The sequence below is a fragment of the Pan troglodytes genome, chromosome 4, assembly GCF_028858775.2.
Source record: "Pan troglodytes isolate AG18354 chromosome 4, NHGRI_mPanTro3-v2.0_pri, whole genome shotgun sequence".
Taxonomy (NCBI): domain Eukaryota; kingdom Metazoa; phylum Chordata; class Mammalia; order Primates; family Hominidae; genus Pan; species Pan troglodytes.
Window position 1 is genome coordinate 148596844 of NC_072402.2, and position 20927 is coordinate 148617770.

The 20927-nt window shown below is 37.8% G+C and overlaps 1 protein-coding gene across 5 annotated transcripts in view; it reads left to right on the top strand.

The window, feature by feature from the left end:
* Nucleotides 1-20927, top strand: part of IRGM (immunity related GTPase M) — a 54206-nt gene that overhangs the window by 22781 nt on the left and 10498 nt on the right. For 2 of the 5 annotated variants that reach the window (XR_010156806.1, XR_010156805.1), the window contains exons 3-4: nt 8663-8797; nt 10265-10326. Coding sequence is in view for 2 of the 5 variants with exons in the window: in XM_063810180.1 (XP_063666250.1) it covers nt 10265-10326 (62 nt within the window). In the remaining 3 variants the exon portion in view is untranslated. Of the gene's footprint in view, nt 1-8662; nt 8798-10264; nt 10810-20927 lie in introns of those variants that run through there. The other 3 variants (XM_063810180.1, XM_063810179.1, XR_001717390.3) reach the window with 2 other exon arrangements.

Genomic DNA, 20927 nt, shown 5'->3' on the forward strand with positions numbered 1-20927 from the left:
ATCCCTGTGTCCCTGGTATGAAACCCATTTGATCATGGTGGATTATCTTTTTGATATGCTGTTGGATTCAGTTAGCTAGTATTTTGTTGAGGATTTTTGTATCTATGTTCATTGGGGATATCGATCTGTAGTTTTCCTTTTTGATATTGTCCTTTCCTGGCTTTGGTATTAGGGTGATACTAACTTCATAGAATGATTTAGAGAGGATTCTCTCTTTCCCTATCTTTTGGAATAGTTTCAATAGGACTGGCACCAATTCTTCTTTGAATGTCTGAAAGAATTTAACTGTGAATCCATCTGGTCCTGGACTTTTTTGTTGGCAATTTTAAAATTACCATTTCAATCTTGCTGCTGGTTATGGGTTTGTTCAGGGTTTCTATTTCTTCCTGGTTTAATCTGTGAGGGTTGTATGTTAATAACTTCTCTTTTTATTTTTTGCTCAGCTCATGAGGCACCCACTTATCAAGCTTTTTCACCTTTCCAATTTGCTTCAAATGCCAAACGACCATAGAATGGTCAACATTGAGTTCTTCGGCAACTTTTCGTGTAGTTGTAAGAGGATCAGCTTTGATTATTGCTCTCAATTTGTCTCATGTTGCTCTCAATATGCTGAAGATATTTGCAATTTCCACCTGTGTATTATACTTCTTTAAGAGGGATTTAAAAAATAGCAGGAATTACTAAAGATTCCAAAAGACCTCCAAAGCCTGTGGACATGGAGGATCCAAGACTATATCTCCAAGGAGGAAAGAAAAATAATGCTAATATCCGGGGTACAGATGAGAATAAAGGGAAATTTGCAGTAAGATGTATACTTACATTGGTGCAAAAGTAATTGCAGTTTTGAGACCGTGAATTTTAAATTATTATAACTAGGCTCAAACACATCTTTATTAATCAAAATAGGAACCATTACAGTCAACACATAGGTGCACATCCCTAACCTCGGCAAAATAAACTTTCTAAATTAGCTGAGACCTGTCTCAGATTTTGGGGGTTTACATTTTGGTAACTACAAAGGGATTCTGGGTGGAGGTGCCCTTGATTTTTGACAAAGCTCATATCAGTGCTTGGTACCAGCTTGAGCTATCTTTATGGGTCAAACCAGTAAGACAATTTGCTGAGGCCTGGAAGCACACCCTCCAGAGAATCCTTAATCTCCCCAAATTTAATCAAGATCTAAATTTTATTTTGCTATACAACTCTTTTTTTTTTTTTTTTTTTTTTTTGGAGTTTTACTTGCTTTCAGCACAAGGAAGGCAAGCTCTTCCTGCTTTCAAGATGATGGACAGCAGGTGACTCCTTTATGGAATTTCAGCTTGCTTCCAATAGGGAATATGAGTTTTTTTCCTGGTCCTAGGATGGTAGAGAGCAGTCTTCAGCCTGAGACCCATTCCTAGGTAGGTAACTAAGTTGGGGTTTATCTTGGCTGAAGTTAAAATTAACAACCATCTGGTCTTAATTTCTCCTTACTATTAGAGCACTCAGTAATCATATAAGTTACACAATCATTTGTTTTGCTTAACTGTTTTTTTTTGTTGTTATTGTTGTTTGTTTCTATTTTTGTTGTTTTGATTTGTTTCCCATTGGGTTTGACCAACTCTATCCGTCTTGATCGAATCTGAAGGAAAGCTCCAAATTATGAGGAATGAGGTCTCTGAAATGGCTAAATTCCCACCAAAAAAAAAAGTGGTATGGTGGGAGGAGAAAAACGGCCAGAAAAAGGAAAACAAAAAAGGAAAGATTTCTGATTTTGACTACTTAAGGGGCTTTATTTACATACAAGGCAACCCTTTTGCTAGCCAGGTGAAACTGAAAGCAATGGCTGTCACCCCATGCTACAGTTTGATAGCTAAGGTTCTGCCTTTTTTTCCACCATGACAGCCTGGATTTTGGTTCCTAAATCAAGTTCTTTCTGGTTTGATACTTGGTACTTCTGAAATAGTGGCAATCTGACCTAGCTGAAATATGGTAATGAGATTTAAAAAGATTTTGTTTAAAGGAGCTCAATGGTTAAAGTCAGCTTAATTAAAAGCTAATGTCCAAGATGTGTCTGTGTCTGTGTGTGTTTGTATTTAAAAGGCCTTTATATTTGTTTTTTGTTTCCTTTCCTAGGACATTGTCCTTTTTATTGAGCAAAAGTTTTTTTCTTCTCAGCTGATCAAACTCTGTTTTGTTCATTTACTTCTGCTGTCTCTCCTTTCTCTTGCACCCTCTGCTGCATGAGGGAACTAAAATAGTTTATAACAGCCTGGGTGGGGTTCCTTAAAGAAAACAGAGAAGGCCCCAGACTCCCTTTGGGGGATAAACCTGTTTTTTCTTATGGAAGCCCAAGAGTGTGAACAGATAAGTTCATCTCAGCTTTAAACTGCTTGCTTTTGTATTATGTTACCTGATTTACTGACTAAAATAGTTATTGAAACAGGTTACTCTTGGGTTTTTAAAGAAGAGTGTAGTGTAGACACTTAGAAATGTCTGTTTCAAACAAATTGTTTAAAGTGTACTGTAAAAACATCACATTGTCTAACCTCATAATAATTCTCCCTTTTTGGAAACCCAGGATTAAGTGTGGGCTCTGCCCAGAGCTCATTGATCCAGTTAAAAGATAGGTAGTCCCTACCTAAATACGATTGATTTTCTTATATAATCCCATGACAGATTTTTGTAATTTTATGTTTGATTTGACATTCATTTTTAATCTCCCTCTAGCACACCAGACTTCTTTTCTCTGTACCTTATGATGTAAAATTTGCTATTTGATTTTCACCTGGGTTATTTCCTTTAATATGCATATTTAATGCTATTTAGCTTACAACTACCTAGGGTTGTGAAACAGCTTATCATGAATTTGAAAGTCTGACAGGAATAAAAAGTTTTTGTGAATCTATAATATAGTTATTTCTATCAGCATTCCTGATGAAGCTGGGGACACTGAATTTGTAAATTCTGATGAGCCTTTTTTTGCCAGAAGAAACAACTTCCCCATCCCCAATGGGGGCAACATCCCCTCCCTGACCCACGCTGCCATCAGCTTTTCCACTTTTGTCTGAGAAGATAAAGCCTGTGCTGCCTGAGGCAACAGTGATGGCCTCCCCTGAGGCAGTTGTGAGGCAAGACAATGTTTATTCTCCTCAGGAACCACTCCCAACCTATAACTAGAAGCAGGCCCCTAGAGGTGAGGTTCATAGTGTGACCCACAAGGAGGTGTGCTACATTCCAAAAGAACTACTTGAGTTTTCTAATTTATATAAGCAGAAATCTGGAGAACAGGCAGGGGAATGGCTATTAAAGGTGTGGGATAATGTTGGAAGAAACATAGAGGTTGATCAGGCTGAATTTATTGATTAGGGCCCACTACACAGGGATTATGCATTTAATGTTGCAGCTCAGGGAGTTAAAAAGGTTCTAATTGTTGGTTTGCTTGGTTAGCTGAAATATGGGTTAAAAGATCGCCCACTGTGGGTGAGCTGGAAATGCCTAATCTCCCTTGGTGTAACGTACAGGGAGGGATCAAAAGGCTTAGGAAGATTGGGATGCTGGAGTGGATTAGTCACTTTAGACCTACTCATCCAAGCTGGGAGGGTCCAGAAGACATACCCTTCACTAATACTTTGCAAAACAGATTCGTGAGGGCAGCATCTGCATCCTTGAAGAGCTCTGTGATTGCTCTTCTCTGTATGCCAGATCTAACAGTGGGAACCGCAGTCACTCAACTACAAAATTTAAATGCAATGGGAATAATTGGATCCTGAGGTGGCACGAGCCAAGTGGCGGCACTCAACCATCAAAGGCAAGGTGGGCATAGCTACTGTAATGGACAGCAGAGGCAAAGCAGCCATTAGAATAGTCTGACTCATGTAGAGCTCTGGCATTGGCTAATTAATCACAGTGTTCCTAAAAGTGAAATTGATAGGAAGCCCACTGCATTCTTACTTAATTTATATAAGCAGAAAACTTCCAGGCTGAGTGGACAAAAGACTAATTTGAATTATATAAACAGAATCATAGCCCCTCAATCAATTTCCAGACTTGAACCAGTTTACAGACCTAGAACCCCTTCAATGAAGAGGAGGCCAGGTCCCCTTGAGGAATGACCCCACTACACTACCAACAATTTATGCTGTTAATCTTTCTCCCATCCTTCCCCAAGGAGACCTCTGGCCTTTTACCAGGATAACTATGCACTGGGGAAAGGGAAATGATCAGACATTTTGAGGACTACTGGACACTGGCTCTGAGCTGACATTGATTTCAGGGACCTAAAACATCATTGTGGCCTTCCAGTAAAAGTAGAGGCTTATGGAGATCAGGTAATTAATGGAGTTTTAGCTTTTGTCTGACTTACAGTGGGTCTAGTGGGTCCCTGGACTCATCCTGTGGTCATTTCCCCAGTGCTGGAATGCATAATTGGCATAGACATACTTTGCATCTGGCAGAACCCCCACAGTGGCTCCCTGACTGGTAGGGTGAGGGCTATTATGGTGGGAAAGACCAAATGGAAGCCATTAGAGCTGCCTCTACCTAGAAAAATAGTAAATCAAAAACAATATCACATCCCTGGAGGGATTGTAGAGATTAGCGCCACCATCAAAAACTTGAAAGATGCAGGGTTGGTGATTCCCACTACATCCCAGTTCAACTCTCTTATTTGGCCTGTGAAGGGGACAGATGGATCTTGGAGAATGACAGTGGATTATCATAAGTTTAACCAAGTGGTGACTCTGATTGCAGCTACTGTACCAGAAATGGTTTCATTGCTTGAGCAAATTAACACATCTCTTGGTACCTGGTATGCAGTCATTGATTTGGCAAATGCCTTTTTCTCCATTCCTGTCCATAAGGCCCACCAGAAGCAATTTGCCTTCAGCTAGCAAGGCCAGCAATATCCTATCTTTGGGGTATATCAACTCTCCAGCTTTGTGTCATAATCTTGTTTGGAGAGATCTTGATCACTTTTCCCTTCCACAAGATATCAAACTGGTCCATTACATTGATGACATTATGCTGATTGGACCCAGTGAGCAAGAAATAGCAAACACGCTGGATTTGTTGGTGAGACATTTGTATGCCAGAGGATGGGAAATGAATCTGACTAAAATTCAGGGACCTTCTACCTCAGTAAAATTTCTAGGAGTTCAGTGGTTGGGGCCTGTCGAGATATTCCTTCTAAGGTGAAGGATAAGTTCTGCATTTGGCCCCTTCTACAACAAGGAAAGAGGCATAACACCCAATGGGCCTATTTAGATTTTGAAGACAACATATTCCTCATTTGGGTGTGTTATTCTGGCTCATTTATTGAGTGACCCAAAAGGCTGCCACTTTTGAGTGAGGTCCAGAACAGGAGAAGGCTCTGCAACAGGTCCAGGCTGCTGTGCAAGCTTTTCTGCCATTTGGGCCATATGACCCAGCAGATCCAATGGTGCTTGAGGCACAGTGGCAGACAGGAATGTTGTTGGGAGCCTTTGGCAGGCCCTCATAAGTGAATCACAATGGAGGCCTCTAGGATTGTGGAGCAAGGCCCTGCTATCTTTTGCAGATAACTACTCTCCTTTTGAGAGACAGCTCTTGGCCTGTCACTGGGTTTTGGTGGAAACTGAACATTTGACTATGGGTCATCAAGTTACCATGCAACCTGAACTGTCTATCATGAACTGGGTGCTTTCTGACCCATGTAGCCATAAAGTGGGGCACGCACAGCAGCATTCCATCATCAAATGGAAGTGGTGTATACGTAATTGGGCTTGAGCAGGTCTTGAAAGCACAAGTAAGTTACATGAGGAAGTGGCTCAAATGCTTATGTACTCCACTCCTGCAACCCTGCCTTCTCTCCCCTAGCCTGCACTGATGGTCTCATGGGGAGTTCTTTATGATCAGTTGACAGAGAAAGAGAAGACTAGTGCCTGGTTCACAGATGGTTCTGCATGACATGCAGGCACCACCCAAAAGTGGACAGCTGCAGCAATACAACCTCTTTCTAGGACATCCCTGAATGACAGTGGTGAAGGAAAATCTTCCCAGTGGGCAGAACTTTGAGCAGTGCACCTGGCTGTGCACTTTGCGTGGAAGGAAAAATGGCCAGATGTGAAATTATATACTGTAGCCAATGGTTTGGCTGGATGGTTAGTGACTTGCAAGAAATATGACTGGAAAATTAGTGACAAAGAAATTTGGGAAATAGGTATGTGGATGGACCTCTCTGAGTGGTCAAAAACTGTGACATTTGTATCCCATGTGAATGTTCACCAACGGGCCACCTCAGCAGAGGAGGATTTTAATAATCAAGTGGATAGGATGACTCATTCTGTGGACACCACTCAGCCTCTATCCCCAGCCACCCCTGTAATTGCCCAATGGGCCCATGAACAAAGTGGCCATGGTGGCAGGGATGGAAGTTACACATGAGCTCAGCAACATAGACTTCCACTCACCGAGGCTGACCTGGCTACGGCCACTGCTGAGTGCCCAATTTGCCAGCAGCAGAGACCAACACGGAGCCCTTGATATGGCACCATTCCTTGGGGTGATCAGCCAGCTAGTTGGTGGCAGGTTCATTATATTGGGCCTCTTCCATCATGGAAAGGACAGCAATTTGTCCTCACTGGAATAGACACTTACTCTGGATATGGGTTTGCCTATCCTGTGTATAATGCTTCTGCCAAGACTTCCATTCATGGACTCACAGAATGCCTTATCCACCATCCACCATCATGGTATTCCACACAGCATTGCCTCTGACCACGGCACTCACTTTACGGCTAAAGAAGTGTGGCACTGTGCTCATACTCATGGAATTCACTGGTCTTACCATGTTCCCCATCATCCTGAAGCAGGTAGAATGCCCTTTTGAAGTCACACTTACAACACCAACTATGTGACAATACTTTGCAGGGCTGGGGCAAAGTTATCCAGAGGGCTGTGTATGCTCTGAATCAGCATCCAATATATGGTACTGTTTCTCCCATAGCCAGGATTCACAGGTCCAGAAATCAAGGGGTGGAAGTGGAAGTGGCACCACTCTCCATCACCTCTAATGACACACTAGCAACATTTTTGTTTCCTGTTCCCATGACATTATATTCTGCTGGCCTAGAGGTCTCAGTTCCAGAGGGAGGAATGCTGCCAACAGGGGAAACAATAACGATTCAATTTAACTGGAAGTTAAGATTGCCACCTGGACACTTTTCCTACCTAAGTCAACAGGCTAAGAAGGGAGTTACAGTGTTGGTTGGGGTGATTTTCCCAGACTATCAAGATGAAATCAGTCTACTACACCACAGTGAAGCTAAGGAAGAGTATGTGTGGAATACAGGAGTTAGGGCATCTCTTAGTTTTACCATGCCCTGTGATGAGGGTCATTGGGAAACTGCAACAGCCCTATTCAGGCAGAACTGCAAATGGGTTCCAGACCCCTCAGGAATGAAGGTTTGGGTCACTCCACCAGGTAAAAAAACCACGACCTGCTGAGGTGCTTGCTGAAGTCAAAGGGAATACAGAATGGGTAGTAGAATAAGGCAGTCATCGATGCCAGCTACGACCATGTGACCAGTTGCAGAAATGAGGACGATAATTGTCATGAGTATTTCCTCCTTATTTTGTTAAGAACATGTTTGTGCATTTATACACTTGTACTAAGAAAATATTTTATTTCCTTTTTTCTTCATCATATAAGATTTATTGACTTTATATTAGCATTTAAGCGTTGTTAATTTTATGTAATAGCATTTGGGTTGGGGATTGGTGCATTTCCAGTTGTACGAAGAATAGTTGCATTATGTTAGGTGTAATTATGACCTTATTATTGTCTTTGTTTGAAGATTATGTATGGTTTCAGGAGATGTATATGGGTTCAAGTTGACAAGGGGAGGACTTGTGATGGTTAATATTCCCAACTTGATTGTTCCTGGGTGTGTCTGTGACGGTGTTGTCAAAGGAGATTAACATTTGAGTCAGTGGACTGGGAAAGGCAGACCCACCCTCAATCTGGGTGAGCACATTCTAATCAGCTGCCAGTGAGGCCAGTATTAAAGCAGGCAGAAGAACGTGGGAAGACTAGACTGGTTTAGTCTTCCGGCCTACATCTTTCCCCCATGCTGAATGCTTCCTGCCATCGAATATCAGACTTCAAGTTCTTCAGCTTTGGTATTCAGACTGGCTTCCTTGCTCCTTAGCTTGAAGACGGCCTACTGTGGCACCTCACCTTGTGATTATGTGAGTCAATACTCCTTAATGAACTCCGCTTTATATATACATCTATTAGTTCTGTCCCTCTAGAGAACCCTAATATAGTAGGTGTTATTATTATTCCCCTTTTAAAGATGAAGAAATCAAAACACAGAGAGGGTAAGTAGCCTGCCCAGGATCACATAGGTTTTAAGACAGTGACACCTGAGGATAGGTTGGGTACCATGCTTGCTAACCCTATAGGGCAGTGACTTCACTCTGCAACCTTATGAAGCCCTCTGAATAATTACCTCATTTTTATTTTTTATTATTCAGAATTTCACGGGTGACCTAAATAACCACTAGGTGTTTTAGTTTCCTAGTTTGCATTTTTGCATAACTTAAAGATTTCAGGTCATTGAATTTCATTTGCTTATACTTTTTTGTTTGCATGTTTAAATCAATTTTGCTTCTTGTACAAAGCAAGCCTTGTTTTCCTCAGAGCTCTAGAAACCAACAAGTGTACCCAAACCACAGCCACGTACCTCTTGCTTGCTGAAAGGATCCTGAGAGAAAAGCAAGACAAAGAAATACAGATCAGCTCCACAAGCCCTAGAAATAGCAAGGCCCAGCTCAGGTGAGAAAAAAAAATCTTCACTGATTTTAGTAAGTTTAAAGTTTGGAAATAGTAAACTTTTTTTTGTTGTTGTTGTTGTTAATGCTTCCTAACTTTGTGAGGCTAGAGAGTACAAATAGTGATCCCAACTTCCTGACTCAGCTTCCTGATCTGTAAAATGGGAGTAATAATACTCTCTACCTCATGAGATTGTGGTGAAAGATATGCAAATCAATAGATGTGACATACTTAGGACAGGGCTCCATGTGTTTGTTGCCATTGCTATGAATTTTTACCACCATTATTGTCTTCAGGAATAAATGACTACCCTTCTTCTCTCTTCCTTCCTCTACCTCTTCCTTCCTCTCTTCCTCTCTTCCAGCTCCTCCTCTCTCCTCATCTTCCCACCTTTTTTTTTGCCATATTACTTTCCACTTAAAATAAAAACGTAGAAAGGGTTTACTTTTTGAGCTCATCACTATGAAATTTATTTAGAATTTATCTTTATCCATTTAGATATAGGTAATTTGTAGAATTGTAGTAAAACTGAAGGGTATTCCCAATTCTGAATACATCTTATTTGTGCATCCAAATATGTATATTTATTACTGTTATAAGGTCTATATAATTATTATTATTGTGTAATTATTATTATTGGAAAAGATAAATGTATAATTATTGTTGTTATATTATTATTATTTAAAATTTGTTATGAGAATAATTATTATTGTCTCTTAGGATTCTTTCAGTAAGAAAGAAATAAGTGGCTGCAATGTGGGTATACCTGTTGGTTTCCAGGGCTCTAAGGAAAACAAAGTTTACTTTTTACAAGAGGCATAATTGATTTAATGAAGCAAATGAAAAAATACTAGCAAAATTCAATGACTTGGAATCTTTAAATTATGCAAAAATACAAACTAGGGGTTAAAACACCTAGTAATTACTTAGGTCACTCTTGACTCTTGAAATTCTAAAAACAACTGCATAAAAATGTTCATATCAGTAAGAAAAATCCAAAATGCTGATGGTAGCTGAGATGGATGTCAGTGTTAGATGCATAAGAAAAGGTAATGAGTAAAAAGGGAAAGGTAAATGAAGCTTCCAAGGATGTGCAGGTTATCCAAAAATTTAATTGCGTGCCAGTGTTTATTTTTGTTAAACTGGCTTACTTGCTTCCATCAGAAGTAAGAAATGTAGATGAGGTCTGTGTTACATAAATGTGCATTGAAACACCAGCGTCAATCAGAAAAATTAGAAAAATCTTTGTTTTCAGATTCTTTTTGCATTTATTGGTAATTTAAGCACTAAAGAATTATTCATGTGTTAAGAATATGTCATCATTAACCTCTTTGAATGAAAGCAATGTATTCATTCATCCATTTAAAAAGTAATGCTTGCCAAGTACTTAGTCTGGCCAGGCACTGTGCTGGCTAGGCACTGGGGGTATAACTTCCACAAGGCTCACATTCCCTACCCACTCTCTTGCAGCTGGCCTGCCATGAGAAATACCTCAAGAGTACTCCAGAGAATTCCACAAGGCCCAGAAATATGTAAGTATTTAGAAACTTTCTACAGTGAAAATACACAATGAACACTAAGGATAGAAGCAACAGCTAAGATCACTTTTTATAAAACATAGTGTGGGTCACAGCTCATTGTGATGGGGTAGGCCAAGGCATTAGATTCCAGAGAAAGAGCCCAAGGTAAAATTCAAGGGTACACTTACTTCTTAGGGTGGCTTCTTCAGCTGAGTACCAGATAAAAAGATAGCTTGTGTTGAAGCAGTATATTGTAAGACTAAGGTGTGTCTTAAACTCAAGAATTACCCTCAGAATGAAAAGCTGCTCATAAACGTGAGCAGCAGGCAAGACCTAAGACTAGTTGAGGGATCAGCAGGCTCTAGTCTCCCACTTTCTTCCCTATATAAGATGTGTGCTTGCTAGTGGATGGGCAAACTGGAGTCATCTGAACCATTAAAATTCCCCTCTTTGGATTTATAATTGAATATACATTAATTAAATAGTTTTGTATGACTCCACTGTCATTATTTGTATAATTCTTTATTTAAGTTTAGAACATTCAGTCAGTTTTGGGAGATATGAACAGCTTTTTATCCATTTGAAAATGCCACATTGTTTTCTACATATTCCTAAAGTGAGGGTCCTCGGCATGTGTAGCAAGTGTCCTGTTTGTTGTTCCTTGTTTCGTTCATTTAAGTGTCTGTGGGTATATCTACAAAAACTCATAAGGCACCTGAAAAATTGTAGAAATTTATGCTTAAACCGAAATTAAGAACCTGGGTTTATTTTAGTAAATCTTTCTCTCCAGTTTTCTAGAAACATCCTAAAGATGTATATCCTTTATACAGACACTAACCTTCTCAGGAACCACACACTCCCACTGAGTGTTGCCTGTGATAGTTTGCCCTATGCAGAGGTCCATCTGTAAGTCCAACTTGCAGCCTCCTGTCCTCCTAGGTCATGTATCTAGGTCAGATCACTCACCCAGGCCAGGAAAGCCCTCCCAATGGGAACCCGCTTTTAAGTTGTCCAGAGTATACCTTCTTGCTATCATATTCAACTGTATCACTCAACATGTTAAATAACTTTCACTTTTCATGTGGGAAAATGTTTCATATTTTCATAAAGAGTACCTCATGGAAGTTAATCATCACTGAAACAAAACAACTGTGCCTTTGCTTTGTGTTGTCCTTGATTCAAACTTCTTCAGTTATTAAAAAATGGTTGGGCTGGGCACAGTGGCTCATGCCTGTAATCCCAGCACTTCGGGAGGCTGAGGTGGGCAGAACACCCGAGGTCAGGAGTTTGAGACCAGCCTGTCCAATGTGGTAAAACCCCGTCTCTACTAAAAATACAAAAATTAGCCGGGCGTGGTGGCACATGCCTGTAATCCCAGCTACTCAGGAGGCTGACGCAGGAGAATCGCTTGAACCTGGGAGGTGGAGGTTGCAGTGAGCCAAGATCATGCCATTGCACTCCAGCCTGGGTGACAAAAGCAAAACTCCATATCAAAAAAAAAATAGCTTTGATTTTTAAATATCCAAGTATGGGAAGGCCAAAGGTCTCCCCAGATTCAATTCAAACAAGATGACACCAAGATATATTATAATCAAACTGTCAAAAGTTAAAGAGAATTTTGAAAGCAAGAGAAAAGAAGCATATAACAGATAAGGAGTTCCAGTTACAGGCCAGGAAAGAGTGGGATGATATATTTAAAGTGCTGAACGTGAAAATTTGCCAAACAAGAATACTGTACCTGGCAAACTGTGCTTCAGAAACAAAGAAGAGATAATGGCTTTCCCAGACAAACAAAAGCTGAGGGAGTTTATCATCACCAGACCTGTGTTACAAAAAAATGCTAAAGGGAGTTATTCAAGCTAAAGGAAAAGGACACTAGTAACGTAAAAACATATGAAAGTATAAAAAAACTGGTGAAAGTGAGAACACAATAGAATTCAAAATGCCCTAATACTATCATGGTGGTGTGTGAATCACCTATATCTTTAGTATAAAAGTTAAAAGATAAAATTATTAAAAATAATAATAGCAATATCATCACTGCAATAATTTAAGGACTACACAATACAAAAAGATGTAAACAGCAATATCAACAACAACATGTGGGAGAGGGGCAGTAAAAGATTAGAGTTTTTAAATGTGATCAAAGATAAGTTGCTATCCAGTTAAAATAGCATAATTGGTGTAAGATATTTTATATAAGCCTTAGAAAAACCACAAAGCAAAAACCTATATTACTTACACAAAAGATAAAAAGTAAGGAATCAGTGAGGCACAGTGGCTCACCCTGTAATCCCAACACTTTGGGAGGCCGTGGTGGCCTGGATCCCTTGAGCCCAGGAGTTATTGACTGCCTGAGAAACATAATGAAGCACTGTCTCTGCAAAAAATACAAAAATTACACAGGTGTGGTGGCACCCACCTGCAGTCCCAGCTACTCAGGAGGCTGAGGTGGGAGACTTACCTGAGTCTGGGAAGTTGAGGCTGCTGTGAGCCATGATCTCAGTCTGGGAAGTCGAGGCTGCAGTGAGCCATGATCATGACACTGAACTCCAGCTTGGGGGACAGAATGAGGCCCTGTCTCAAAAAAAAAAGAAAAAAAGAAAGAAAAAGAATCAATGTATGCTGTAAAGAAAATCACCTAACCACTAAAAAAGATAGCAAGAGAGGAAGAAAGGAACAAAGAATCTACAGAACAACCAGAAAATAATAATAAAATGATAGTACTAACTTCTTACTTATCAATAATTATCTTGAATGTAAATAGATTAAATTCTTCAATCAAAAGAGAGAGTGAATAAATGATTTTTTTAAGTGACCCAACTATATGCTGCTAAGAGAGACTCACTTCAACTTTATAACTGAAAGTCATATGGAAAGAAAGTGAAAGGATGAAAAAAGATAAACCATGTAAATAAAAACCAAGAGAGCAGGAGTGCCTATACTTACATCAGATAAAATAAACTTTAAGTAAAAACTTCAAAAAGAGACAAAATTGCTGTGTAACCATCAGGGAATCAATTCATCAAGAAGATATAACAATTGTGAATACATACGCAACCAACATCTGAGCACTTAGATGAATGGAGCAAATATGAATAGATCTGAAGGAAGATATAGATTGCAATACAAAAATAGTAAAGGACTTCTCTACCGCAGCTTCAACAATGGACAGATTATCCAGACAGAAAATCAATAAGGAAACATCAGACTTAAACTACACTTTAGACCAAAGGGACCTAACAGACATATACAGAAAATTTCATCCAAAAGCAGCATAATATACATTCTTTTCAAGTGCACATAGAATATTCTCCAATATAGATCGTGTGTTCACAAAACAAGAAATAACAAATACAAAAGGATTAAAATTATTTCAAGTATCTTTTCCAACCAAAATGGTATGAAACTAGAAATCAATAACAGAAGGAATTTTGGGAATTTCTACATATTTCATGGAAATTAAACAGCATGCTAACAACCAATGGATCAATGAATAAATTTAAAGGAAAACTAAAAAATATCTTCAGACAAATTAAAGTGGAAACAAAATATATCAAAATATAAGAAATGCAGGAAAAGCAGTTCTTTTTCTAAATAATACTCTATTGCGCACTTATGAAAAAGCAGTTCTAAAAGAAAAGTTTATAGCAATAAATGCCTACACCACAGATAAAGATCTCAAAAAAACAACGTAGTGTTATACCTCAAGGAACTAAAAAGATAAGAAAAACTAAGCCCAGAGTTAGTAGAAAGAAGGAAATAATAAAGATCAGAGCTGAAATAAATAAAATAGAAACAAGACAAACAATAGAAAGATCAAATAAACTACATTTGTTTCTTGAAAAGATAAACAAATTGACAAACCCTTAGCTAGACTAAGAAAAAAAGCAAGAAGACAAAATCAGAAATGAGTTGTAATACCTGAAATACATTACATTACAATTGAAATACAAAGGATTATAAGAGACTACTATGAACAATTATAGGCCATCAAATTTAATAACCCACCAGAAGTGAATAAATTCCTAGACACATACAACCTACCAAGACTGAAACATGCAGAAATATAAAATCTGAAAAGACCAATAATAAGTAAGGTGATGAAAGTAGTAAGAAAAAGTCTCCCACCAAAGAAAAGCCCAGGACCTGATGGCTTCATTACTAAATTCTACAAAGTATGTAAAGAAATAGTACCAATTCTTCTCAAACTCTTCAAAAAAAATTAAAGAAGAAGGAACACTTCCAAACTGATTTTGTAGGGTCAGCGTTACTCTGAAACCAAATCCAGATAAAGACACTACAAGAAAAGAAAACTGTAAGCTAATATCCCTGATGAACATAGATGCAAAAATCCTCAACAAAATACCATGAAATCAAATGTAACAATATATTAAACGGATCGCTCACCACCATCAAGTGGAGTTTATTCCAGGAATACAAAGATGGTTCAATATTCACAAATCTATAAATCTATAATGTGATATATCACATTAACGGAATGAAGGACAAAAGCCATATTATCATATCAATAGATTCAGAAAAAGCATTTGATAAAATTAAATATTTTTCATAAGGAAAAATATACTTTATACTTTATATTTATACTTTATACCTATATTTATACTTTTCTATGGCGGCATAGTATTCCATGGTGTATATGTACCACATTTTCTTTATCCAATCTGTCATTGCTGGGCATTTAGGTTGATTCCATGTCTTTGCTATTGTGAGTAGAGTTGCAGTGAATATTTGAATGCATATGTCTTCACAGTAGAATGATTTATATTCCTCTGGGTATATACCCAGTAATGGGATTGCTGATTTGAATGGTAGTTTTGCTTTTAGCTCTTTGAAGAATCGCCATACTGCTTTCCACAATAGTTGAACTAATTTACACTTTCACCAACCATGTATAAATATTCTTTCTTCTCCACAACCTTGCCAGCATTTGTAATTTTTTGGCTTTTTAGTAATAGCCATTTTAACTGGTATGAGATGTTATCTCATTGTGGTTTTGATTTGCACTTCTCTAATGATCAGTGATATTTAGCTTTTTAAAATATGATTGTTGGCCACATGTATGTCTTATTTTGAAGTGTCCATTCATGTCATTTGTCCACTTTTTAAATGGGGTTGTTTTTCTCTTGTAAATTTGTTTAAGTTCCTTATAGATGTTGGATATTAGACCTTTGTCAGACTCATAGTTTGCAAATATTTTCTCCACCCTGTAGGTTATCTATTTACTCTGTTGATGGTTTCTTTTGCTGTGCAGAAACTCTGTAGTTTAATTAGATCCCATTTGTCAACTGTCACGTTTGTCATGATTGCTTTTGGTGTCTTTGTCATTAAATCTTTGCCCGTTCCTATATCCAGGATGGTATTGCCTAGGTTGCCTTCCAGAATGTTTATAGTTTTGGGTTTAACATTTAAGTCTTTAATCCATCTTGGTTAATTTTTGTACATGGTGTAAGAAAGGGGTTCAGCTTCAATCTTCTTTATATGGATAGCCAGTTTATTAACCCAGCACCATTTATTGAATAGGGAGTCTTTTTCCCATTGCTTTTGTCAGCTTTGTTGAAGATCAGATGGTCCCAGGTGTGCAGCCTTATTTTGGGGCTCTCTATCCTGTTCCATTGGTCTATGTGCCTGTTTTTGTACTAGTACCAAGCCATTTTGGTTACTGCAGCACTGTAGTATAGTTTGAAGTCGGGTAACATAATGCCTCCAGCTTTGTTCTTTTTGTGTAGGATTGCCTTGGCTACTTGAGATCTTTTTGTCTTCCATATGAATTTTAAAATTGATTTTTAAAAATAGTTCTCTGAAGAATATCCTTGGTAATTAGGTAGGAATAGCATTGAATCGGTTATTTGGTTTGGGAAGTACGCCCATTTTAATGATATTATTTTTATCCATGAGCATGGGATGTTTTTCCATTTGCTTGCATCTTCTCTGATTTCTTTGAGCATTGTTTTGTAATTCTTATTGTAGAGATCATTCACCTCTCCGGTTAGCTGTATTCTTAGGTATTTTATTATTTTTATGGCAATTGTGAAAGGGATTGCCTTCCTGATTTGGCTCTTGGCTTGGCTGTTGTTGGTGTATAGGAATGCTGCTGAGTTTTGTAAACTGATTTTGCATCCTGAAACTTGCTAAAGTTGTTCATTAGCTAAAGAAGCTTTTGAGCTGAGACTATGGGGTTTTTTAGATATAGAACCATGCTATCTGCAAACAGAGATCGTTTTACTTCTTCCCTTCCTCTTTGGATGCTCTTTATTTCTTTTACCTGATTGCTCTGGCTAGGGCTTCCAATATTATGTTGAAGAGTGGTGAGAGAGGGTATCCTGTCTTGTGCCAGTTTTCAAGGAAGATGTCTCCAGCTTTTGCCCATGCAGTATGATGTTGGCTGTTTGTCACAGATGGCTCTTAGTATTTTGAGGTATGTTTCCTCAATATCTATTTTATGGAGAGCTTTTAACATGAAAGCATGTTGAATTTTATTGAAAGCATTTTCTTCATCTATTGAGATAATCATGTGGCTTTTGTCTTTAGTTCCGTTTATGTGATGAATCACATTTATTTATTTTCTTATGTTGAAGCAAACTCACATCCCAGGAATGAAGCCTACTTGATCGTGGTGTATTGCTTTTTGATGTGCTGCTGGATTTGGTTTGCAAATATTTTGTTGAGGATTTTTGCATCAATGTGTATCAATATTGGCCTAAAGTTTTCTTTTTTTGTTGTGTCCTTGCCAAGTTTTGGTATCAGAATTATGCTGTTTTTATAGAATGAATTGGGGAGGAGTCCCTCATCCTCAATTTTTTGGAATAGTTTCAGTAGGAATGGTACCAGCTTTTCATTGTACATACAGTAGAATTCACCTGTGAATCCATGAGGTCCTAGGCTTTTTTTGGTTGGTAGGCTACTTGTTACTGATTCAATTTCAGAGCTCATTATTGGTCTGTTCAGGAAATCAATTTTTTCCTGGTTCAATCTTGGGAGCATGTATACGTCTAGGAATTTACCCATCTCTTCTAGGATATTTTAGTTTGTGTGCATAGAGATGTTCAAAGTAGTTTCTGATGGTTATTCTTATTCCTATGGGGTTAGGGGTAACATTCTCCTCATCATTTCTAATTGTGTTTATTTTGATGTTTGCTCTTTTTTTCTTTATTAGTCTAGCTAGTGACCTATCTTTCTTATCAATTTTTTCAAGAAAACCAACTACTGGATTTATTGACCTTTTGAATGATTTTTTTTGTGTCTTGATTTCCTTCAGTTCAGCTCTGATTTTGGTTATTTCTTGTCTTTTGATAGCTTTGGAGTGGATTTGTTCTTGCTTCTCTAATTTTTTCCATTGTGATGTTAGGTTGTTAATTTGAGATCTTTCTAATGTTTTGATGTGGGCATTTAGTGCTATGAATTCCCCTCTTAACACTGCACAAGAGTTCTGAATTAGGTTGAGCTGGCTGAAATGACAGAAATGCAATTCAGAATATGGACAGAAACAAAGATCATGAAGATTCAGGAGAACAACAAAACCCAATCCAAGACAACTAAGAATCAAAATAAAACAATACAGGAGTGGAAGGATGAAATAGCTGGTATAAAACAACTTAATGGATCTGACAGAACTGAATAACACAATACAAGAATTTCACAATGCAATCACAAGTAATAACAACAGAATAGACCAAGTAGAGGAAAAAATCTCAGAACTTGAAGACTGGCTCTCTGAAATGAGACAATCAGACAACAATAAATAGGAAAGAATTAAAAGGAATGAACAAAACCTCCAAGAAGTATGGAGTTATGTAAAGTGTCTAAATCTATGAATCATTGGCATTCTTCAAAGGGAGGAAGCAAACAACTTGGAAAATGTATTTCAGGCTATCATCCATGAAAACTTCCCCAACCTTGCTAGTGAGGCCAACAATTAAATTCAGGAACTACAGAGAACTCCTTCAAGATTCTACAGAAGAAGATCATCACCAAGACCCATAATTGTCAGGTTTTTCAAGGTCAAAATGAAAAAAAAAAAAAAAGACTGTTAAAGGCAGCTAGAGAGAAATGACAGGTTACCTGCAAAGAAAACTTCATCAGCCTAACAGTGGACCTCTCAGCTGAAACCTTACAAGCCAGGAAAGATTTAAACCTGCCTCACAAGAGGTCTTGAAAGGAGTGCTAACTATAGAAAGGAAAGACTCCTACCAGCTAATACCAAAGCACACTTAAATACAGAGACCAGTAACACTATAAACCAACCACACCAACAAGCCAGCATAATAACCAGCTAAGAGCACAATGACACACATCAACAATAACCTTGAATGTAAATGGGCTAAGTGCCTCCACTTAAAAGGCACTGAGTGGCCAGCTGGATAAAAAAGCAAGACCCAATGGTAAGGTGTCTTCAAGAGCATATCACACATAATGACACCCATAGTCTCAAAAAAAAGGGATGGAGGGAAATTTACCAAGCAAATGAAAACCAGAAAAAAGCAGGGATTGCAATTCTGATTTCAGACAAGAAAAAACAAACAAACAAACAAAAAACAGACTTTAAACCAGCAAAGATTTAGAAAGACAAAGAAGGGCATTACATAATGGTAAAGGGTTCAATTCAACAAGAAGGTCTAACTATCCTAAATATAAATGCAGCCAACACAAAAAAAGCAAGTTCTTAGAGACCTACAAAGAGACACAGACTCCCACATAATAAAAGTGGGAGACTCTAACACTCCACTGATATTGTTAGATAGATCATTGAGGCAGAAAATTAACAAAGATATTTAGGACCCAAACTCAACATTGGACCAAATGGATCTGATAGAATGGATCTATAGAACTCTCCACCCAAAAATAACAGAATATACATTCTTCTCATTGCCACATGGCGCACACTCTAAAATTGACCACATAATTTGACATAAAACAATCCTTGGCAAATGCAAAAGAACCAAAATTATACCAAACACACTCTCAGACCACAGAGTAATAAAAATAGGAGTCAAGACTGAGAAAATCACTCAAAACCATGAAAATTAACATGGTTCTGAATGACTATGGGGTAAATAATGAAATTATGGCAGAAACCAAGAAGTTCTTTGAAACTAATGAAAACGAAGATACAACATACCAGAATCTCTGAGACACAGCTAAGGCAGTTCATTGAATTTTACACAAAAAATATTGGCGGATATTTTGATAGAGATTGTGTTAAATCTATGGATGAATTTGGGGAGAATTAATATCTTAACAACATTGAGCCTTCCAACCAATAAACTAGATCTATTTCTCTATTTTGGTCCTTCTAAATTTCTTTCAGCAATGTTCTATAATTGTCACATATTTTATTATGTCTATTCATGTTTCATATTTAAATGCTATTGCAAGTAGTATTGTTTTCAAATTTCAATTTCTGATTGTTTATTGTGGAGTTCTGTCTATTGACCTTGCATCCTAAGATCTTACTAATCTCAAATATTAGTTGTTAGTATATTTTTTTCAAGATTTAAAATTTTTTACATACATGACCGTATTAGTTCGTTTTCATGCTGCTGACAAAGACATACCCAAGACTCTGCTGTTTACAAAAGGAAGAGATTTAATGGACTCACAGTTCCACATGGCTGGGGAGGCCTCACAATCATGGAGAAGGTGAAAAGCACATCTCACATGGTGCCAGACAAGAGAAGAGAACTTGTGCAGGGAAACTCCCCCTTTATAAAACCATCAAAGCTCATGAGACTTATTTACTATCACAAGAATAGCACAGGAATGACCTGCTCCCATAATTCAATTACCTCTCACCAGGTCCCTCCCACAACATGTGGGAATTGTGGGAGCTACAATTCACGATGAGATTTGGGTGGGGACACAGCCAAACCATATCAACGAGCATATCATCTGCAAATAGAGTTTTACTTCTTTTTTTCCAAACTGAATGCCATTTTTTGGCTATTGTACTGCCTTGGACCTCCAGTATATTGATCACTAGAAATGACAGAGAAGACATCCTTGCTTTGTTCTTTATTTTAAAAAAACACTCAGTCTTTCACTATATGATATTAACTGTAGGGTTTTCACTTCCTTTTTATCTATGAAGAAGTTCCTTTTTAGATGATTTTTGTCAAATACTTTTTTTCATCTTTTGAGATAATATGGTTTCCCTTTTTGTTTGCTAATGTGGTGACTTACATTGATTGATTTTCAAATGTTAATCTAACCTTGCATTTCTGAGAGAAAACCTACTTGGGTCTTGATGTATTATCCTTTTTATATAATGTGATATTATTGTTTAGACTTTTGCATCAATAGTTATGAGGGATATTGGTCTGTAGTTTTATTTTCTTATAATATCTTCTGGTTTTGTATCATGGTGATGCTGACCTAATATAATGAATTGGGAACTATCCCTTCCTCTTCAATTTTGTGGAAAAGCTTGTATAGAATTTGAATTGTTGCCTCTTTAAATATTGTTTGGTTTGAGACAGTTCACCAGTGAAGGTCTATGATCCTGAATTTGATAAAGTTTTACACTACAAGTTGAATTTTAAAAATTGATATAGGACTATTTATGTTAATATCTATTTCTTCTCGAGTAAGCTGTG